Below are 24089 nucleotides of genomic sequence, written 5' to 3' on the forward strand. Positions count from 1 at the left end.
ATTTAAACAGAATGAAACAAAGCCTGCCGTTCACTGTCACTTACTATATATCATACACACTTTCCTGTAGGCCAAATTCTGTTCTCAGATGCAAGCCCACATCACCCAGTATTAAGTAAAATCTGTGGGTGAATGTCCAATAATAAATAAATCTTTTATTTTGTTGTGGAGGACATAGATTAAATGATCTATCATCTTATTCTCTTCACTTCAGATTTTCCGGCTGTTTTAAGGATCCCTTTTAATAATAAATTAAAAATCTGCTTGAAATAAAGGATCACATTGGGAAACGGCTTCAGAGTCACATTTATAAAGATCCAGTGGCCCCGAGTGCCTCATACAGATGACATGGTGGGGCTGCAGCTGCTATACAGGCCCACTGGCTGGAGGAGTATCTGTGGAAGAACTATGTGATAGCACTTTGCCCTGGCCCTGTTTTGTGGGGGTGGAATACTCTGTATGGGCGGAATGAATTTCTCCTTTAGTGAGAGGGTTGTGGGAAGAAGTCTAAGGGTTGCAGTCTATTCCTGCAGAGAAATATTTTTTTCTGCATAACTTCACCATCACACATGTATTCTAACTGCCCTGTGGCAGATTCAGATTATATGTTCATCCCTTGTGAAACAGTGTCAGCCATGCTGACTAACGTCAAAGATTATATGAGTATTGTGGCATCTACCTGTGTTGTGTAGGAAGGGAGTAAGATGACCCAAGCTTGTTTTAAAGTGAATCCTTTGAGTATGTCTATTAAAAATCAGTTTTCTTGTATTTTATTGGTTTGGTCACTTTAATCAAGAGTGAGTTTGAACCAAGGCTATGGAACTGACAGATAGCGATTACTCCATCTGTATAGTTCGGCAGAACCAGCCGTGATATGTCAGGGCTAAACAAATTGGAAGAGAACTACTATTATCTCATACTGCAGCTTGGGAAGCTGAGACAGAGGTTTATAAAAGGTTGAATGAGACCTGCAGGAAGATGAGGTCTTAATATTTAAATAACAGATTTGAAAGTTATTAAAATGCCAGCATCTTCGATGGAGAATAGCTGAGTCTGAGCAAAGAAAGAAAAAGCTTGACGCATCAGAATGGAGGATTTCATCCATCGTAAATCATGTATTTGAAAGTGCCTTATCCTTAGTTGGAAAAAAAAATCCCTGTAAATATTAAATTTTCCCTTCTAGAGTTGCTGATGCTTCACGGAAAATTTTGAAAGACATTTTATGTAGAAACAATTCTGCTTGTGTATTTTGTCTCACACACACAAAATTGTGTGTGTGTGTATATATATATACAAAATTTTGCCTGTGTGTGTATCTATGGATTAAATTTTGCTAATACGTTTGCATGAAAGTATGATCTGTTTTTTGCAGAGTTCATCTCAGGCTGTTAATTCTCTGCATGGGAATTAATTATTCTTTATTTTTGACATCACATTCTGTTGTTATGGAGACAACAGTGATGTCACAGAAGATTAAGAATAGGAGAGAAAGGTAGGGGGAAAACAACAGGAGAATCAGGGAAGGTGGGCACTGAAAACAAATGCTAGCTTATCTGAACCATCTCCCTGCCAGTGCAGGAATCTGCCCGAAGGTACAGTTTCTAGTGTTCCTTCTAGTTAATGACAGGTTTCAGAGTAGCAGCCGTGTTAGTCTGTATTCGCAAAAAGAAAAGGAGTACCCGTGGCACCTTAGAGACTAACAAATTTATTAGAGCATAAGCTTTCGTGAGCTACAGCTCACTTCATCGGATGCATTGAGCTGTAGCTCACGAAAGCTTATGCTCTAATAAATTTGTTAGTCTCTAAGGTGCCACGGGTACTCCTTTTCTTTCTAGTTAATGTTAAGTCTTAAGCCATTAGGCTGTTTCTACTTTCCTTGGTGGCTATTCCACATGCCCTACAGTACATCTTCCTGTCAGGAAGTTTCTCCTGATATTAGGCCTAAATTTTCTGTTTCTAAATGTAATCCCCTTAGCGCTAGTTATATCTCCCTCTACCATCCTAAATGATCCCTCTGCCATCTTGGTGTTGAAACACTTCAAATATTTATAGGCTGTTAAAATAGTTCCTTAATCATACTTTAGCCAGGCTTTACATAAGGGGGTACAGTTTACAAAGTCCCTAACTCCCATTGACTGTCAATGGGACTTTGGCTCCAAAGTCACTTAAGTGCTTTTGAAAAGTTTATTCATAAAGTTTTTTTCAAATTTCCTTATATCAGCCCTCCCAGTCCACTGATAATTCTTGTGGCAGATGAACTGTTTATTCAAACTGGATTTTTGTTCATTGTGATATTACTTTGCACTTTTATGGCATTTTCCATCCTCAAACTTTGTTTGTCTGAAGTGTGTTGAATAAGAGAAGATTCACAATTCCTCTGTGAGCTAGTTATGATAACTATTCTGATCCCCCGAGGGCATTCTGGGACACAGAGTATAAGTGACTTGCCTGAGATTATGCAAGATGCCAAAGTTCAGAGCCAGAATTAAAACCATGTTCTCCTGGCTCCCAGTCTTCCGCTTTAATAATAAAGACCGCCTTTATATTTTTATAAAATATCCTTGCTGATAAAGAGCAGAGAAGAATAGGGAGAATCTGACATAGCAGAATTGTTTCTAAATCAAATGCCTTTCAGAGTGTTCCATGAGTTTGACTTTTAGAAGACCTTCATTCACCAAACCTTCACAGGGAGATTATGGAAGCCAAATATCTGAATCATGAAAAACTCAGGAGAGCTCTTTTCAACAACATATTTGCTCTGAAACTTATTAGGTTAATCTGTTCCTTGAGAGATCTTTGCTTGAAACCCAAGTAGCATTTTGAGAGCAGTGTTTATGCTTATCTTTGAGAGAACTACCCTTATAAAAGTGTATGTTTAGCTTCTTATTGTCAGGGTGATATACAATTACTCAGTGCAGTGGCTTTTAGCTCTGGCTTTGTACAGAGATAGCAGATTTGATTTTGGCTTTTAGTGGCTTAAAAGAAATCTGTGCTAAGGAGGAAAAATGAGAGTGGTGCTTCTTCTCTTGTGGAAACATTTGATTCTTGCTATTGTAACAGCATTTAATATAGGTCATAAATATAGCATATCCTTGGCAAATAAGATGATAGAAGAATAAGCTGCTCAAGTATGGGGAAGAAAACTTGCCATCATGAGTCCTACGATAAGAATTTCATTTTGTTCAGGAGAAGGTCTTAGCCTCATTTTTCTGCACTAACAAAACATGAGTTTAAAAAGAGAGCAATGTGATGGGAGAACTTTCTCAGTTTTCTATCGCAAAATCTCAGCTTTGTCATCAGCTATGATATGTTCAGTTTAGTTTTATTAGCTAAGAAATGACCGTTGGGGCCCTCTCACTTTTAATTGTGCAGTCATTTAAGCTAACTTCTTGAAACAAAGTAGCTCATTGAAATACCTCCAGAGCTGAGTCATGTGACTTAATAACAATGTGTATTATATATGTGAGATGGTTACATCCAGGTGATACACTGCAGAACCATGGTAGATCACAGAGCAAGGTGATAAATTTAATTTAACACATTTCTTGGAAAACCTCACCTGGGCTCTATACACCAGTCCACTTCTGCCAGAAGTTGGGACTACTTCTAAGACACCGAATCTCTGCTACCAACCTGACACACAAATATTTCCTCCCCTCCACATCCCCACAAATATGTGATTTCATCTGAGAATTTAAAGTAGGTTGACAAATAAGATGAGCAGTATTCAGTCCTGGACCAACGATAGATTTAAAGTCCAATATCACATACCCCATCAGGACCAGCAATGGGTTCTTCTTTTAGAGGGCCAGGATTTGTAACTTTACCAATGGGATAAATATTTCTATTTTTGCCCTGGCATATCACAGGGTAGTGAATAGCCAAACTGTCACATTATTATGTCTGCAAAAGCTCGCCAAGGCAGTTCTCAGAGGTTTCTAAAATGTATTATTTATTTTTCTCTATTTCTGAGAACTATATAGTTGAAGATATGCTAATTAAAACATCTTAGTTTTACAAGCATAGGCATCCAAAAAAAGCAATGGGAATACTTTAAAAAAACTCTCAAACATTCCTGCAATTGTTTTTCTGTCAAATGTGTAGCATGTCCCTGTTACACAATGATGCAGGGCTGTGTGGTTTCAAGTTTTCAGTTGTGCTTGTCTGGGATGTCCTGCAAAATTCACTCCTGGATTCACCATTCATGAGATGCAGTCATCCCAAACCTTTGTCAATAAGACTTTTCTTTCACCTCTTCATGTGTTCGGTAATTAGCACTTACAGTGCATATTGTAGTACCTTTCATTTTCAAAGCACAATGCAAACTTTCATGAATCTACCCTTTCTATATAATGTTTATTAATTATATTTTTGCAATGCATATAGAAAACTGATCTGACAGGGCAAAGAGCGTGGTTTTGAACAGTCCCCCATGGGGGAAGATTATAGTTTGTTGTTCACTGGAAGTAAAAACATTGGTATTAAGTATTATTCCCTTCCTCTGAGCCATCATCCTGTTTCTTGCTTTATAGTATGGCATGGGAAGTAGCACCAAAGCCTCTTTCACTCCATTTGTGGATACCAGAGTGTATCAGACCTCCCCTACTGATGAGGATGAAGATGATGATGAGGAGTCATCTGCTACAGGTAGGAAGCAATGCAGCCAACATGGGGTACGGTCTAAATGAGATCAGAGTGTACACCCAGAACATAACCCAGACCTTAAAATGTTCATTAACTCCTGTTTGGGGTGGGTGGGTGGCTTAGTTGGTTGGGGGTTTTTTTGTGGGATTTTTTGGTATTCCTTCCACTTTCCAACCAAAACCGGGAAATGATGAAATATCATGGGAGAGGTCTGAGAGGAAGCAGGATCTATAGTGAAAATGTGCTCACCCTCCCTGTCAGTGGGGGAGAGATTTCCAGTACCCTTTTACAGACTCAAATAGAGGTTTGGATAGTTCAGAAAGTTTGGTTGCTGCTATTATTATTTTATTTAATTGTACCAGGACCCCACTGTTCAAACACAGAACAAAAAGATAGTCCATGCCTCAATAAGCTCACAATCTAAATAAAAGACAAGAAACAGCAGGTGGATACAGACAGATAGGAAGGGAGCTCAAGGAAACAATGAGACGATTTTGGTGAGCAAGTCAAGCTATGGTCTTAGCACACCAGCTACCTAAGCTTTTGGTGTTCATCCATCACCTAACTATTTATCTTAAATCAAAGGCCAGCTCATTTGTTGCATTTTTAATGTCTTATCCCTAATCAGAAAATAAAATTAACATTTCTCTACTGAATCAAGCAGACTGGAAAAGTAGTCCAGTTGTGATGGAGTTGAGGAAGCTGTTACTAATATGTTTTCTTTTTAGCACTGTTTACCAGTGAACTGCTTAGACAAGAACAGGCCAAACTGAATGAGGCAAGGAAAATCTCTGTGGTAAATGTGAACCCTACCAATATCCGCCCTCACAGCGACACGCCGGAGATCCGGAAGTACAAGAAGCGCTTCAATTCAGAAATACTTTGTGCTGCTTTATGGGGTAAACTGCTAACTACCTAACACTCTTTGCAAAGTTTTTTAGAGCCTGGGGCTAAAAATGAAACGTGAATGGTTTTAAAGACTGCTTCACCGTGCAACCATGCCTCAGTCTGCAGCAGCCTCGTGCTACGCAACAGGCACTTTGAACAATTTGTAACTGATGGAAACTTGAGGACCCAAAGGCTTGTCGTTACTGCATCGTGAGTGCAGCAAACCAAGGTGTGAATCTACAGCACACCAGCTTGCCAGGCAGTAGCATCTCTTGTGGACACTGCTACACTGCAGTGAAAGTCCCAGAGTGCAGCTTCACTACTTGAATGCGCAGTAATTTACTATGTAGGCAAGCTCTAAGTTAAGTATCAGCATCACCTGTAGGCTCTTAGATGGGCCCTTAGACACCCAGAGGTGTCCCATTGCCAGTTAAAGCCCCCTGTTTCAAAGGTGGGTGTCTAACTATGCATTCAAGCTTGAAAACTGAGATCTGTTTCAGAAACTCATTCTGCCTTGTATTCGTTTCATTGCTACAATGTATTGTCCAGCAATTTACATTATAAGTGCTTGCTTTTAATGGTTATGCTAAAGTCAGGGTCCTAAGAGGCAACATGAGGTAAAAATTTTCAAGAATGCCCAAGTGACTCAGCAGCCTAAGTCCAATTTTCAATAGTGCACATCAATGAGAATTAGCAGCCTCAGGGTCATGGATTTTTTCACGACTGAAAATGGGTCTTAGGCAGCTAAGTTACTTGGGCATTCTTGAAAATTTTACTCATGCTCTAGTGATAGAGCAGTGGACAGGGAATAAATATGACTGACCTTTCTTCCTTGCTGTGCTGGGCAACCTTGGCCAAAGCACTTTTCACCTCTTTGTGCTTGGATTTGCCAATGTGTAAAATGGGGATAATAATATCTACACCAATGGAATGCAGGCATGGAGTACTCCTCATGATGCTGGCCATACTTATGGTACATAGTCTCATGCTAGATTGGTACGGTTATGATTGTTGTCCTTTCTGGGAGCCTGAGAATGAGATTTAAGGTCTGATTCAAAGTCCATGGAAATCAGTTGACAGACTTGCATTATCTTCAATAGGCTTTGGACCAGGCCCTTAAAGCAGCAGCTGTGGAGCGCGGTTTAAGTCATCCCATTTGCTTTTTTAATATCTAGGTGTTAACCTACTAGTGGGTACAGAAAATGGACTGATGCTGTTGGATCGAAGTGGCCAAGGAAAGGTGTACAACCTGATCAATAGAAGGCGATTTCAACAGATGGATGTGCTAGAGGGACTTAATGTCCTTGTAACAATATCAGGTACACCTGTTACTCTGCTTCACTGTTCACAACCCTTTCCTTTCTAATTTCCTGGGAGCAGTTCTGTCTCAGACAGAAACCAGCCCCTTAACATCAGAAGAAGGACTGTAGGATTAGCTTTTAGTTTAATTACAGAATCCAAGAAATTAGATCTGGAAAACACCTCTTAGGGCATTTTCTTCCATCCTCAGTTGCAAGATGCTCGGCTGCATCACTATAATCAAGGGCTTGTCACCATTTCAGTTTTCAGCCAACAACTCTGTGCTCTCAACCCTGAATCAAAGGATACTTTGGGTATTTAAATATTCATGCCTGTTTGTATAGGCACTCCACATGCAGAACTCCCACGGAAGTAATGTGACAGTCCCACCTATAGAGAGGCTACAGAATCAGACCTTTAGGATAAGCTCCCATTTCAGAAAGCTGACACTAGTATTCCCATCATCCATAGATGGGAGGAGATAGTGAATTGCAGAAACCTTTCCTGTTAACTTATTTTGCACATTTAATTCTCACTGGTTAGAGTGACAAAATTTACTCCAACGAAACAATTTGATAGCTGTAGTTTTGTTTGCAATCCTGTCCCTTTCTCTCATTTATTTAATATTTTCTTCCTCCTGAGCCTACTAACCATTGAAGTGTAGACTTTTCTTCCCTTCACTGAAGATTTCTTTTAAAATGCTGCTTCCTGATTTACCTTCTTATATTGCTCCTATGTACTTCTGAAAAGAATATAAATTATAGGAATTGTAGTACCACAGGAAGAAAAACGTGAAGGTAGAAATCCATTATGAGCATTTGTGGTGAGCTTAACAGACTTGCAAAGGTGATTGGAATATTGCGTATGTGTGATTTGGAATTCTGAGTTGGGTATTAGCCAATTAACCTACTGGCTAATGGCTTAACTCCACTGACTTCAGTGGGAGCCATGTAATGCATCTGAACTGGGTCTTTATTAACACTTATTAGTGGTAACCCATGAAATATTCACATTTGAGTAACAGGGTTAGGGTTTATATCCGGTTAGACTGCAGGGTGACATGATCACACTCCCCCAAATCTAGCAATCTGTCCACTAGAGTGCAGTGTTACACCAAATAGCCAGACACAGAAACTAAGTGTGTAGTCAAATAATGGAACTTATCTCAAATAGCAGTAGCTGGTGAGCAAGATTAAAATTGCAGAGCTATTCAGAAGGGTTTTTTGGCCAGATGAAGTCAGAAGGTATTTAGATGTGGGAGAATCGTATGAGGAAAGCTCATGCAATGAGGTTGGAATGTGTAGTGGATCAATGTCATGCAATGCGATGACCCTAAATGAGTTGTGAGATGCAGGGATTGAACCCAGGACCTCTGGATCCAAAAGCATGAGCCTTCACTGCCAAAACTAAGACACACTTCTATTAGCCAAAACTCATAAACCTGTACTGGTAGCTGGGACACATAGAGGGGGGGACAGTGTCACATTGAGTGACTGTGAGTTATAGTTGCATTGTATTTTTTTCATTTTTCACTAGGAAAGAAGAACAAGCTGCGAGTTTACTACCTTTCATGGTTAAGAAATAGAATTTTACACAATGACCCAGAAGTAGAAAAGAAGCAAGGCTGGATCACTGTTGGAGACTTGGAAGGCTGCATACATTACAAAGTTGGTAAGTGGAACAGGATATGTACTGTATCTGGTCACCTCATGAGGATTTCACTTGAAGGATGTTTTAAGAAATTCAGTGTAGCCATTAAAACCACAAATTAAGCAATCATTACAATTGTTCTAGTACTGAAAGAGAAACTGTGAGGTACCAATAGTAGTGAACTTGAGGGACAACTCTGCTTGATGTTTACATGATCCTCAGGGCCAGATTCCTCCTCTCACTGTTGTAAATCAGGAGTAACTCCGCTAAAGTTTATGGGGTCACACCAATGTAAAATTGGTGTCACTGAGAGGAAAATCGGACTCTCAATCATTCATCTTCCCATTAATCATTGACCAGTTGGTTTTGAGAGGTCTTTCCTCAGTTTTCCTTATTTCTGAACAATTCACAATTTTGAAGACTTTTCTTTTATCAAGTTTCACCCAGGCAGTAGCAATCAGGAAGAGACTATTTCTTTGGTTATATACATTGAAAAAAACCACTAAACTGAATGACAAGCATTCATGTAGTACTGTTCAAATTCTCACCTGTCAGCCGTGATCGTATTCTTGCGCTCTTCTGATAGGAATATAGGATTTTCCATACCAGAATAAACTAATGGATCATCTAGTCTAGAATCCTTTCTTTGTCAGTGGCCAGTGCTAGATGCTTCACAGGGTGATATAAAAGCCCACATAACTGTACAATATTTTCTACTGTGGTCAAAAACATTTCTTCCCAAACTCAGTTAGCAAATCAGTTGGTGATCTGTGTATGCCATGAGGCATGAATATTGATGTCCCTGGAAATTTGATCCTAACTATAACTGCTGGGGGTAATTCATATAAATGGACTAATCATCTTTAAGTTGTTCTCTTTCTTTCACAGTTCATAGTCCACTGTGGAGGAAGGTTTAGTCTGATGGAAGAGTTTTTGAAGGAAATGTCTTTAAAATTAGCTTATTAAATATTCCCCTTTATTAAATATTTTTAAATCACATGTAACATTAACTGCTGAAGAAAGATAATCAAACATCTTATTTTTTCCTTTGATTCTGCAGTCTTAGATCTGATTTAATCAAAAAGGAAGAGGATTTCCCCCCTCTTGTTTCTAGGCAGTTTGGCCAAAAAAACTCCATTGCAGTATTTTGTACTTTGATAGGTTTCAGAGTAGCAGCCGTGTTAGTCTGTATTCGCAAAAAGAAAAGGAGTGCTTGTGGCACCTTAGAGACTAACAAATTTATTTGAGCATAAGCTTTCATGAGACGTCAAGAATTATAACATTCAAAAACCAGTTGGAGAACACTTCAATCTCTCTGGTCACTCGATTACAGACCTAAAAGTGGCAATACTTCAATAAAAAAACTTCAAAAACAGACTCCAACGAGAGACTGCTGAATTGGAATTAATTTGCAAACTGGATACAATTAACTTAGGCTTGAATAGAGACTGGGAGTGGATGGATCATTAGACAAAGTAAAACTATTTCCCCATGTTTATCCCCCCCGTTCCTCAGACGTTCTTGTCAACTGCTGGAAATGGCCCACCTTGATTATCACTACAAAAGGCCCCCCCCCTCCCCCCCGCTCTCCTGCTGGTAGTAGCTCACCTTAAGTGATCACTCTGGTTACAATGTGTATGGAAGTGATCACTCTGGTTACAGTGTGTATGGTAACACCCATTGTTTCATGTTCTCTGGGTATATAAATCTCCCCACTGTATTTTCCACTGAATGCATCCGATGAAGTGATCTGTAGCTCACGAAAGCTTATGCTCAAATAAATTTGTTAGTCTCTAAGGTGCCACAAATACTCCTTTTCTTTTTGTACTTTGATAGTGTTTTGAACAGAGGTACAGGAATGAGGCAACAAAAAATCAGTATGCCGCAATCCTAGCTAAACTTTTAATCCATCACTATGTACTAGATAAAAACATTACCAATGGAAAGATAGTGAGAAGCTCTTCCTTGAGATAAATTGTGCAGACTTGTTTGAGTAAAATGGATGTTTTAAAAATTAGTTTTATTTCAATTTTAGTGAAATATGAAAGAATCAAGTTCTTGGTGATTGCCTTAAAGAATGCTGTAGAGATATATGCTTGGGCTCCTAAACCATATCACAAGTTTATGGCATTTAAGGTATGTTTATATTATTACAAAAATACAATCCATCATCATAAGTACATGGGAATTTCTTTATTATACAGATTATGAAAGTGTATCATTTCCTTGGTTATCCTCCCATTATCAGGCCAGACAAGGAATCAAACATAGATCTCTTTTGTGATGCATAGAACTGACCTGGCAGAGTTACCAGACAGATTTTTCAATGGCATATCTCTTTCATACTTCAGGCAGGCACACAGAAAGATTCTTCAAGAATCAAGAATTTATTGTACTTAATACTACCTTTGAGATTATTGGATGCAAGGTGCTATAATAGTGCTAGGTATTATTGATAATTATTTATTAGTATATTCTGGGTATGTTCTTCTGCAATTGAAAGTTTTTGACCAATGCTGTATTTTTTTTTCATATCGACTAAATAAATTATTTTATCTCAAACTAATTTACATTTTAATGACATTAAAAAGTTGCATTTTTAGAAGTGTGTTTTGCATCTTTTTTCCCCTCAGTGTTAATTTTTTATCTTCAGGTATAAAATCTAATAATCTGAGGCCACTTTCTTTTTTTTCCCTTCCTATCTTTCCCCAGGATTTTTCAGTGGCATTCTGATTGTACATAAATTGTACCTAAACTAACTGTGCTCTGTGTACTTTACACTCAGCACTTTATAGCACTTTCCACCCACAGGTCTTTGCAGAGGGCTAACTGGATTCAGAGACTGTTTCATGCTGAGTAAACACTGCATCCCTCTAGCAAATATGGCTTTTTCAGGGAGGGTGAGTGTGATCTGATACTGAATAAAGTGACAGGTTTCAGAGTAGCAGCCGTGTTAGTCTGTATTCGCAAAAAGAAAAGGAGTACTTGTGGCACCTTAGAGACTAACAAATTTATTAGAGCATAAGCTTTCGTGAGCTACAGCTCACTTCATCGGATGCATTTGGCGCATCCGATGAAGTGAGCTGTAGCTCACGAAAGCTTATGCTCTAATAAATTTGAATAAAGTGAAGTGGACTTCATATGAGGAATTAAGCAGAGTTAGGGCAGTCTACACTAGAAGCGCTACATTGGCACAGATGCGCTGTTATAGCATGTCTGGTGAAGATGCTCTATGCTGATGGGCGAGAGAGCTCTCCTGTCAGCATAATAAATCCACTTCTGTGAGAAGTCCTCCTGCTGACATAGCGCTGTCCACACTGGCGCGTAGGTCGGTGTAACTTACGTTGCTCAGTGGATGGCTTATTCACACAAAGTAAGTGGTAGAGTAGACCAGGCCTTAGAATGGGATGGGATCCACCTCTCCAAGCTGCGGGCAAGTTTTGAAGCTGTAGTTGAATTCTCCTGTAGCTGCTATTCGAATCTATGGACTAAATAGACATCACTGCCTTTCCACCCCTGTTCAGGGATTCACAGAGACTGGAATTATGCAAATGCCGAGTGGCCCTTCTTTGCCCTGCCCCACACCATCCCTAATAATTCATTCTTGTTCAAAGTCCGCATGAAAACCACTCAGACAGGATACAAATGGACCCACACAGCAACACAGACCTTACATGGAACAGAGCACCTAATGTGGGTTGGAAGGGGGAATTCCTCCATATGTGTTGGCTGAAATACTCTCTCAAAAGAAAATGAGTACTCCTCCATGATCCTGTTTAAAGGCTCAAATTTTGGGGCTGCACAGAGGCACCTGCAAAAAAAGAACTGTGTTCACAATGGAGAGCCCGGGGTGGAATTTTCCAACCCCCCAAAAGATACCATGCAGGAGAGGAGCTTGTGAGTCACATTTTTTTAATGCATACACCATCTGATCCTGCAGTAGCCCTGCACACACCACTTCTCTGCAAATTATTTGTGCATGCAACAGAGGAATGTGGGCTGGCTACTTCAAAGCCTATCAATGCTGGCTGGCAGAGATTCGTGTGTTGTTTGCAGCGGTGAGGGTGTTTGCAAGTTGTGACCCTAAAGTATCTCTGTAAGAAAAAGACAAAGGGAGTTTAAGTGATTATTCTGAAAAGGTGATGGTGGAGCTTGATGTGGAGACAGCAGCAAAATAAGGACAGACACATGAATGGAATTAAGCAGCAGGCTGCAACTTTTATTAAACTTTCACACAGAGGGAGGGGCATTACCCACCCATACTCTCCTATACCCGGTATTTACTTGGTTTCAGTGCATGGGGTTACAGGGCTCCTTACCATATAACCCATAATGTGGGGTAGGTTCTCCTCAGCCTATTCTCCAAGGACTCAGCTCTCTGAGTCCTAGCACTCTCACCCTAGCAAGGGGGACAGAGGGTGCAGCAGGGTGGGGACCTCAGCCAGTGAGGGCCACAAGGTCTGACCTCCTCATGCAAAGGCCACAGAGTCTCACCCTATCATGTGAGCGCAAGACCCAACACCAAAATCCCAGGTCTTTTATCTCTGGGAACTGTTCATTTTAGTATCTTAACCACACTGGAAACGGGCCACAAGTCACAATGAGTAAACAACTCCACCCAGTATGTACCATGCATGTTCCTACTCAACCCACTGTGGCTTCAAGATGCTGTGAGGAAGCCAAAAACTCCCTGGTACTTTGCCAGTTGGCCTAGGGGAGAAAAAATTCCTTCCTGACCCACCTAAACAGTAACCCACAGCATCTGTCAAACTGCGTTCCTGTTCTTAGTTTGGATGGGTAGGGTGAGCTGCAGGAACAGAGGTGAATGAGATTCCACATGACCCCCATGCGGAGCTAAATCCTGGGAGCTGAGGAATGCTGGCCAATCAGCACCCCACTCCCCCAGCTGGCCAATGCATGCCAAAGATTCCCAAACAGAGGAGCTACCTATTGTCCTTTGGCAAGTATCTCCCTCCCTTGCTATTGGAACTGTCTCCCTTTCACGGCTGGCCCCATCAAGTTCCCCCACCCATTGGTGTGGGTGGGTGGCATATGCCAGTATCTTTACAGGCTGTCTTTTGAGCTTTCATTCCAGCTGTTGGATCCATATTTTCAAGTGACTGCTATCCCTGCATGGCGAAATGCAGCATGTATGTAACATGTCAGACAGCCTGATTGTTATAACAGGAAAGACAAACATTACAGCAGCACTTTGAAGCTTCTTGTAAGATATAGCAATACAAAAGAGCCAGACTAGCAAATGTACGTAGACAGACAGAGTGACCAAGTAATACCCTATGGGGTATCTGAGATGCAATAGGAATATCAATGACACATTTAATAAGAGACAAACGTGGTTTCATAACTGTAATATGCTGCCAATAGTGGGCTTTGTTTGTACCTCAGGAAACTGACTGAATGGATTTTAAAAGTCTTTTGCAGATCTCCAGCACAAACCGTTGCTTGTGGACCTCACGGTAGAAGAGGGTCAAAGACTGAAGGTTATCTTTGGATCACACACTGGATTTCATGTGATTGATGTAGATTCAGGGAACTCTTATGATATCTATATACCATCTCACGTGAGTACACGGAGGAGCTGTGTTACTGTATGACTAACATGATGAATAAAGTACATCCCAAATAAGGTTTGGAAGAGGGTTTGGCTGTTGGAAATCATTGCTAATTACATGGCATCTTGCTGTGAGTACTAAAATCACTGGTAATGGCCTCTCGGACAAGCAAATGAGAGAGGGTGAGAGGTACCATACACCTAGTTAATAAAGATAAAAGATCTGATTCGACAGTCTTTACTTATTTGGGGGCAAATTCAGCCCATGCCAAGCCTCCATAGTCAGGCATGGAAAGAGGAATCCTCTCACATACACCACGGACCAATAGTGGCGCCATTCCATAGCTTCTGTTTCCTTGCTGGGGGGATGGTTAATAGGGAACCAGGTTCTGCCCCAACAAACAAAATGGGCACCCCAAGGAACTGGGCCTCTTAATGCAGATCTCTTGTGGGGAGTCCCAAATCCTGCCCTTCACCCCACTCCCTTGTGAAGTAGTTTTCCTGAGTAAGGGCTGCAGGACTGGGCTACAGGATCTTTATGGAATAAGCTGCGTTCCGAACTCTGTGTATGGTTAATAGACAAAAATGGACAGTTAAGTGAGACAAGACAATATGAGGTAAATGTGGCCTTTTCTGGAAGCCGATTTTGCTGAACTCTGGTAAGAATCTCTCATCACATGATTTCAACTAAATTGGTTTAAGTACATTTTGTGAATAAGGCCAAAGCAGGACTGAACTGAGGTTACAAAACATACTGGGGTTTAGGTTTAACTTGGTACGTCCACTTTACCTATTTATGGTACGCCCACAGCTTGAATACTGTGTGAGGTTCTGGTTGCCCCGTCTTATAAAAGGTGTACTGTATTAGAATTGGAAAATGTACAGAGAAGGGCAACAAAAATTCTTTGGGGTATAGAATAGTTTTCATATGAGGAGAGATTAGAAAGACTGGGACTGTTCAGATCAGAAATGGATGACTAAGGGGGGATATGATAGAAATCTATAAAATCATGACTGGTGTGGAGACAGTGAATAGGGAAGTGTGATTCCTTTACATAACACAAAAACCAGGGGTCATCCAATAAAATTAATAGACGGTAGGTTTAAAACAAACATAAGGAAGTACTTCTTCACACAACACACAGTCAACCTGTGGACCTCACTGCCAGGGATGTTGTGAAGGCCAAAAATATAAGTGGGTTCAAAAAAGAATTGGAGAGGTTCATAGAGGATACGTCCATCAATGGCTATTAACTGAGATGGTCAGGGATGAAGACCCATGCAGTGAGTGTCCCTAAACCTCTGACTGCCAGAAGCTGAGGTTGGTCGACAAGGGATGGATCACTCAATAATTGCCCTGTTCTGTTCATTCCTTCTGAAGCATCTGGCACTGGCCACTGTCAGAAGACAGGATATTGGGCTAGATGGACCATTGGTCTGACCTAGTATGGCGATTCTTATGTTTTTGTGTTTGTTTGAGCAAACCATTGGAGAAACCGGGTCAGCTGGAACTATGTTTTAAATCAACATAGGAATTCCCTATCTGATCAGACGAGTGGCTCATTTAGGACAGTATCCATTGCCTGATAGTGCTGCCAGTGCCTGATACTTGACAGGAAGGTGGAGGAAATGCCGCCAAGATAGCATGTTGCCTTAGCAACTGAAGATCAGAAATGTAAGAAAAGTAGCTGCATCCTAGTTTCTATCCTTCCTCCAAACACTGATTATTCAGGAAAGGAGAAGATTTCTTTCTCCCCCAGTTCTGTACCCAGTATTCTTAATTTCTGTTTCACTATCATTTGAACACAAGATGAATTTTGTGGTCAATAGCAGTTGATATATGGCACTGTCAAATGTCAGACATCGTTTTCTGGGGGTGTAAATGTTGCAATCTCCTTATAATGGCTAGGGCTGTTTATCTTTGAGACTTCAGACAGTTTGATGGTGAGGTAAATGTGACAAATTACTCTCTTTCGAGCCGATCCTTTAAATGCCCAGGCATAGCTGTTTAACAGGGTGGGATTTTCTTAGACTTTTTTCCCCTCTTTGATTTAATTCTGATTTGGGGGGGTTATTTTAATCACAGATTCAGGGCAATATCACTCCTCACGCCATTGTCATCCTGCCGAAAACGGACGGGATGGAGATGCTCGTGTGCTATGAGGATGAAGGGGTGTATGTGAACACCTATGGACGGATAACTAAAGACGTGGTGCTGCAGTGGGGAGAAATGCCTACTTCTGTGGGTAGGTGAACCCTTCCTCTTCTCCGTTGTCATTTACAAATGTAAAATAAGATGTGAAATAAAGGAAACTAAGATGGGGTCATTTGGGCACTTGCCAATCAAAGCAGACCGCTCTCACTCAGGTGATGGACCTAGTTGTTGTCCATTCATAGATTGGGCCTTGAGGACTCCGTACTTAAAGTCACTAGACTGGGGAGACAATGTGCTCCAGTGAAGAGGGCACTGGATGGGGAGTCAGGAGAACCTGATTCTAAACTCCTGGCTCTACCATTGGCCTGCTGTGTGACCTTGCTTCTCCTCTCAGTTCCTCTGTTTCCCCCATCTGTAAAATGGAGATAAGGATACTTTCCTCTTGTTAAAGCACTTTGAGATCTATGGAGGAAAAAGCACTATATAAGAACCATTATTATTATCTATTATTTGAGTGTTTTCTCTTGATGTGGCTGGCTTCTGGCAAATGGAGAGCTACTTGATTCCTCTAGACAGTCTTTGAATACTGATTGTTGAGAGCGGCTTTGCCCATTTTGTTATTAATAGCCTGCCAAATGTTTTTAATGCTCTTTTGGAAATTCCTTTTGACAGCCTACATTCATTCCAATCAAATAATGGGCTGGGGAGAAAAAGCTATTGAGATCCGTTCAGTGGAGACAGGACATTTGGATGGAGTATTTATGCACAAGCGAGCTCAAAGGTTAAAATTTCTATGTGAAAGAAATGATAAGGTAAGTCTGCCTCAAAGTGTGCATCAGTGCTTTACATCTTTAAGATACAACCAGCTACCTTGAGGTTTCAGATCTAGTTTGTCTTGAGGTTAATAAGTAATCAATGTGATGGTCTACTTAATGCACACAACACACAAGCAAACCACTCCAAGTAATTCTCTTAAGTAGAGACAACTAGTAATGGGGAGAGGCCCTATATTGACTCAGCCTAAATTTCTCCTAAGTGGTGATGACAAAGCTACTTGAGGAGTCTGCTCAAAACCTAATGGGACTATTTGCCTATCTTTGATCAGCTGGAGCGGATCAGTTGTGTTTCCATTTACAGATTCTATTATAATGATTTTCTGCATAACCATTCCCTCATCCAGCAGAGTGAAAATGCTGCTGAAATATATACTCCAGTTCAAGCTGCCTCACCTAAACAATAGCCTCTACTCTAAAATATTTCATGGCCACAAATGAGTTCCATGAAATAAATCCATTTAGAATCTTGTCAGGTCAGTTACAATTACACACACACATTACATTAAAAGAACATTATTAATGTTGCAAAGTCAAGTACTTAGAAGTTAAGAAATGCCAGTATGAAGGTTGCCTATGCAACCTTAATTTGATCCTCTCGTGTGTACGCATTGTGATACAATCTTAATAATGTTCTTTGAATGTAGATTTTTGTGTGTAAATTCCTAGGTTTTTCAAAAAGCAAATTGATAAAGCAGAAATTCCATCATGTGACATCATATTGATACCCACTCATCAGCAGAGTTGGACTGTTTAGATCCACTGCATAGATCTCTGCCTCTTGGGCTAACGGAATAACTGGTAGCAGTAATAGGATGTCATCCTCTGTGTGGACCAGCACAAGGGAGGGATGAAAGACCATATTTGCCAAAGGGTTTCACAGATGTATGCTAACAGCAGAGGAATGGTGAGACTCAAGAATCGGGAGTTACATTCCAGGCTTTGGAGGAGAGTGCTCTCTAGTGGACACAAACTCTTCTACACATTTTCCCCAGACTTGATGACTTCTGCCCCATCCTCTCCAATATGTCCCTGTCCCATCCTGTCTGCTCATCCCTGGCTACTTTTCCTAAGGCCAGGCTCTTTGCCCAGCCAGTTACTCTCTTTCTTCCCCCTACCCCTTCAGTTCCAATCTCACCAGACTCCTTGTCCCATTCTGCTCCTTTTCTTCCCCACTGCCCTGGTTTTGTCCTCTAATGCATTTGCATCAGGCAGCTTCCCCTTCCACATTACCTGGGTGTGAAAAGTGGGGTCACGGAGAGTACAGGAGAGAGAGGTTCCCTGTTCTCAGGTCTAGTGCCTAGCCCCTTCCAGCCCTGAGCCCCATTCCAGCTGGAAGTAGCCATTACAGGGAACAGCCAGCTTTGCTTCTGCAGCCCTGGACTGGAGGGAGCATGCTGAGCTGCTTTGGGGGGATGACACATACATAAGCCACTTGCAGTAGGAGCTGTGAGCAGATGGTGAATGCACAGTCTGGTTACACATGGGAGCTGTAAGGGGATGGGGCATGCTCAGTGAAGACAGAATTTTTAGAGATTTTTAGCTGCTAAAAATCAAAAGTCTCTGCTGAGCATGTGCAAGCTGTGATTTTTCAAAGGCTTATAACTTGGTAGAATTTTACAAGGATGACAACAGGCACATCCCTATCGTAAAGGCCACCCCACTGCCAAATTTCAAATCCCAGATACAAAGTATGGGGGTGGAAGAGTTGTTCAAAGAAAAGGTCACCGGCTTTTTTTAACCTAGCAAAAGAACAGAATTTTCCCTAATTTCATTCTCAGAAATGGCTGACCAATTTGGCTGAATTTTTCCAAAAGGTTGACCTAAGGCAGACAACCAGCATGAAAAATTTCAGGTCAAACAGCCTGGCAAAGTGATAAACAATTGAAAATAAGGTCTTAAAATGGGAAGTCCTGCCTATAATAAACATGGCACTATGGAGCAACCCCAAGCTGAGCTCTCCTCTCTGGTACTGATAGCAAGTCAGGAAAGCCCCATATTTTATTGACACCTACATTAATGATGATCTGGCTCGGTGGGTCATTCTTCAGTGTTTCTGATTTGCTCAGAATACAGCCAATACAGAGACAACCAACTTGCTGAACTTTCCTTAGATGGTAGCACCAGTTCTCTCAGTTGACATCTTAAGTGTTAGATTTCAGTTTCCTTGTACTAGTCTTGGAGAGTGTCCCTTTGCATATAGAAAATGTGGGAATGAAGAGTGTTGTTATCTGCAGTGACTGAGAGGTTGTGTTACATGTTGGACTGAGACCCGCCCCAGAAGAAAATTCTGCCAAGTTGTCATTCATAAACTCTTATGTCGTCTTGAGATACTAGCTAGGTATAAGGTTCAAACTTAGTATTGTTTGTGGCATCCGTCAACTCTTTTGCCCTCTGTAATGGCTTGCCTGGAGCAGTGTCCACTTGTGGACCTTTCCAGCATCCTCCCACAGCTACAGGTCTCTGTGGATGTTGTGGAGGAAAGTCTCTATCCCCCTGTGTTCGCTGGATGCTTCTATAACCTTCACCCCTTGGATGGGGATTGGAAGACTGGAGGGGCTTGGATCCATAATTTCCTTCAAGTAAACAGTAGAGTCCACTCATTACTGGGTGTTCCCCAGTCTCCTCGAGAGTCTTTTCTGGTCAGGGACACATTGCTTCTGCCTCAGTGGCTGTCCCAGCTGTCAGGCTTGTAGTGAAGCTCCCCTTGAGCAGAGAGGCAGAGCTGCATCCTGCTCCCTCACCAGACATTCCTGAACTGAGCCAGGTTCTTTCCTTTTCTTCTCCCTCCAGTCCTGGCGTTAGCTGCAGGTATTGCAGGGTGGGGCTAATTGGGTTCTCTTTCATCCTTTCTCTCCTGGTATGGTGTTTCTCTGCTCCATCACAGCCTCCTTGTACTGCAGTCACACTATCTGAGAAACAGGATTAAAGTAGAACTTTACTGGAAACCAGGTGCCCTGTCTCCATTCAGCTCTCCTGAGAAAATTTAAAAAAAAAATGAAGAGGGGAAACTGGTTGGATCAAGGTATTGGTAATGGGATAAGGAACCTTCCATCTCTAGGTTGCTTGTTTGACTCTAGCTTGGGTCGTTAATGACTAAAAGACATTTGGTGGCTGTTAAATCTAAAAAGCTGAAAAAACATGCAATTAACTACTTGTTGCGGTTGTTCCCCTCCCCCCCCCCCTCTTCCCATACAGGTATTTTTTGCATCAGTGAGATCTGGGGGAAGTAGCCAAGTTTTTTTCATGACCCTCAACAGAAATTCCATGATGAACTGGTAATAGAAGAACGCTTGACACTTACCTTCATGGCATTATTTCTGATTTAAAGGACATTAAACATGTGGACTCACACTCTAGAGGCAGATACGGAAAGCCTTGTGGAATACACCACTCCTCTACACACACTCTCACAATACAGTACACCCTTCATTGTTGCAGTCTGATAATGGAGAGAGAGGATTCACTGGAGATCCCTAAGAATGCAACACTATGTTTGGGGCAGAAAGAGACATATGCACATCAAAAGTAGGGAAAGAAACCTCTGATGGTCTCCCGATTAAGCTGTGTTATAGTGGGTTATGAATTTTTTTATTTTACTTTTTCTTTGTCCCCTACTTTGTAAGAATGGGGAAGAAAATAACGTCAAAAAGTATGTTTTTAATTCTGACTGCCTGCTAGCATCAAATATATAGTTTGCTGTAAAGTTATTAATTAAAACTGGTGAAAGACAGCACAATAAATGTACCTTTTATCTTTGCGATGAAGGCCATAACCATATAGCTAAGTAATTTTGGAAAATCTTTTGCCTTCACCAACATTTACATGTTGCTTTTGGCAGCAACAGCTTAATGGATTTTTAAAGAAGAGAAAAATAATAGTTTTTCCCCTCTTTTGGGAAATGGATTTTAAATGGCTAAACTACTAGCCTTAGACTAATAAAATCAACAACCATTTTTGTCAGTCTGTCAGTCCATATTTCCATCTGGATCTTCACATAATGGTGTGTGTTAATAGAGAAAGTGGTGGTGTTTGTTGTTACTCCTGAAAATAGTGGAAGGGTGTATTAGCATTTTTTTCCCCATGCTACTTTATGCAAGAGGTCAAGGCAAAAGAAGGGGATGGAACAAAGGCTGAGAGAAACAGAAGATCATTCAGGTGACAAATCTATTTGGAGGGATGCATGGAGCCACTTGGATGACAGGGTTTTAAATTTAGGATCCAATCATACTGAGAACTAATTGAGTGTGCACAGCTGAATGGTTGGGCCCCACTTAACAGTGATGCTGTGCATTCAGAACTGCCCTGGAAGTCAGTGATAGCTAAGGGTGCCTAGCACCAATAAGTATTGTGGCCCCAGTGATAAAGTGGCTTCTGTTGACTTTGTCTCCTCTCCAGATATGAAGATTGGGAGGGACAAGTTAGAAGGTTCTGAGAGGCCAGTGTCTGCTCAGTGTAGGGGAGAGAGGGGATTAGCTACTAAACCAAGCCAAAAGGAGCATTGCACAGCTGAATTGTAAAGAATTTTTTAAAATAGGGTTTCTTGAGTGACGATTCTGAAGCTATAATCACTTTCTGCCCCTTCTCCACTCCCCACGAATTACCCAACATACAGTGATCGACAACATCTGTGCAGAAATATGTATGTATTTAGTTCAGGTTGAATTGTGTCCTTATAAACTCTGCTCAACTGATTTAAATTTTAAGTGAGTATCTGGGATTTTTTTTTTCTCAATAGCTACAAGCATGGCTGCCTGTGGTATTAGGGTGTTGCATAATGAGATCTGTGTTGCTGTTTTTAACCTACCTCGTTTTGTTCGTTTTTGTTTTGTTTTTCATTTAGCTGTTTATTGCAGCACTGTTACCTCCAGGAAGATGTAGAGAGCTCAACTGGCAATCTCTGATATTATATGTAATAATAATGATGCTATTAAAAAACCAAATCAACTGTCGTTGGTCAAATCTGAATCCTTCACTGATTAAAAAAGAATCTCACACTGTCAGTCCCCCTGGCCCTGTAATGGACTGCACCATCCATTATTGTGCCGGTAGGCATTAGTTTTGTTCATAGTCATTTAAAATTGGTGGCTGGCCATACCATCAGTGAGAGCACAATAAAAATCAGAAATCCAGGGCAAATGTATAGCAAGTTGGTGAAAATATGCTACTTCTGGCCTGTGGTTCTTAAAGTTTCAACATGGCAGCTTTGTAGGTTAGAGGCAGTTAAGTAAGGGAATCTAGGCAGCTTTACAGCTACATTTCTGAGCCTCTGCCATTAAGGCACCAGGGTGCTGGTCTCAGTCAGAAAATAAAACCCTAGTAAGGTAACTTGATCTTTAGCTCTGTTCAAAGCACTATTCATAGCTGTTGGTTTGATGGACTCTCTCTTCCAGAGGAAGGATCTGTGCAGGGGCAGTTGCTTCAGTGGCTCAGACTGTCTGGCTGTGTATAAACTAGTCTATCTATCTGAAATTTCCCACTGTTGCTAGGATCATTGGAGCTCCACCTATGGCAGGGATGTTGAGAGCCCTAATGCAGACAAGCCTCCAGGCAGCCAATGGCACATTAGCCACGGCATTGTCGTTTAACTATGCTCAGAGCACGTCTACACAACTTTGTGGGCGTGATGCCAGTGGCGGCCAGCATTTTATCTGAATTAGCACTAACATCGTTGAAGCTGCAAGTGCTGGGAAATTCTGAAAATGGTAAACGCCAGCAAAGCTTGTAGTGCACGTTCCAGCAGGGACCTTGAAATCAGCAGCAGTACTTTACTGAGCCCCGTGGAAACCACAGCAAAGCACTTACGAGCTCTCCTCAGTAACAAGCCTAGGCTTGCACATTCCTGTAGGGGTCTCCAAATCAACAGTAGGGAGACTTCCGGCTGTCAGCCACAGCAAAGCACTGTGGGTACTTTGAAAAGTGTCCTTAATTAAAGAGCAAATATATAACTTGGGCTAGCTATAATTTCAACCTAGAGCTGCCACTGAGTGATCAGAAAAGGACCTCCATTTTCAGCCCACATCTCCCACTACTACATACATACACACCCTTGTGCTTTTTATTGCAATGGATGTTTTATTTAGCAATAACTTTTTCTGCTTAAATTTAGCAACTGCTGTAGTTGTTGGATACTGGAATTAAAACGGAATCAGAGTAAATCTCTTCACTGACATTGATTGCCACCAGCTCTTTATATTTTCACTGTGGCTACCTTAAACCAGAAGCTTCTTATTAATTTATGTTGCAAACTGATGACTTTTTTTCCCCTAAAGTGTCATGTTCAGAATACACAGCTTTAAATGATTTTTTTTATTGTGGGATTTTTGGGAACAGTTATGAAATAAAAGGGAATCATTGTGTTTAAACATAAGGTGGTTCGTGAATGTATTTTTTAAAAACCATACAGTCATTGAAACAAAATCATAAGAAACCAATATTGATGCATTCTTGTTTACAGAGGATGTATGTGAACATAACATAGATCAGAAACATTTCTGGTGCCAACTACAATAAAACACAAAACTTCAAACATCAAGCCATGCCTTTTATATTTTTGCACTAACCCTCTCCCCTGGGGTAATAACCATTAGCAAGTCACAGAGGCAAAATGAACCACACTCCTTCAAAGCCAGTTAGAAGCTCAATATTCTGCAACAAAACAGAAGTTCTCAGGAAAAATAAGATTCACCATAAAAGATCAGATCATTGACCCATCACGTCTGGTACCCTGCCTGAGAAAAATGTGGAAATATCTCCCTGGTGCCTGCAGCTCTCATTTATGCCCTGAACCAAGAGATTTTATTGTCCCTCAATAGCATCCTAGGTGAAACTGATAAAAATGTGACCAACATGTCCATCAGTGTTCAACAGACCTCTGCTGTTGTAATATCAAGCACTCAACTGTTTTTAAAAGAGGCCATTTGTCCTTTTTGCATAGCATTTATTCAATGAACACCCCCCGGATTCCACATCTTCATATCATTTGTGGATCCAGATAGTCCCCTGTATAGAAGATAAAATATGATAAGCAGACCGGAACATAATGTAC

At 41.0% G+C, this 24089-nt stretch overlaps 1 protein-coding gene across 31 annotated transcripts in view; it reads left to right on the forward strand.

The window, feature by feature from the left end:
• Positions 1 to 23576, forward strand: part of TNIK (TRAF2 and NCK interacting kinase) — a 308457-nt gene extending 284881 nt beyond the window's left edge. For all 31 annotated transcript variants that reach the window (XM_043491760.1, XM_043491773.1, XM_043491762.1 and 28 more), the window contains 9 exons: positions 4533 to 4647; positions 5373 to 5543; positions 6708 to 6851; positions 8368 to 8502; positions 10517 to 10617; positions 13914 to 14063; positions 16140 to 16299; positions 16881 to 17020; positions 20240 to 23576. In XM_043491760.1, coding sequence (XP_043347695.1) covers positions 4533 to 4647; positions 5373 to 5543; positions 6708 to 6851; positions 8368 to 8502; positions 10517 to 10617; positions 13914 to 14063; positions 16140 to 16299; positions 16881 to 17020; positions 20240 to 20323 — 1200 coding nt within the window. In that variant the 3' untranslated portion in view covers positions 20324 to 23576. The remainder of the gene's footprint in view (positions 1 to 4532; positions 4648 to 5372; positions 5544 to 6707; positions 6852 to 8367; positions 8503 to 10516; positions 10618 to 13913; positions 14064 to 16139; positions 16300 to 16880; positions 17021 to 20239) is intronic.
• Positions 23577 to 24089: the final 513 nt, after the last annotated feature.

The sequence above is a fragment of the Dermochelys coriacea genome, chromosome 9, assembly GCF_009764565.3.
Source record: "Dermochelys coriacea isolate rDerCor1 chromosome 9, rDerCor1.pri.v4, whole genome shotgun sequence".
Taxonomy (NCBI): Eukaryota; Metazoa; Chordata; order Testudines; family Dermochelyidae; genus Dermochelys; species Dermochelys coriacea.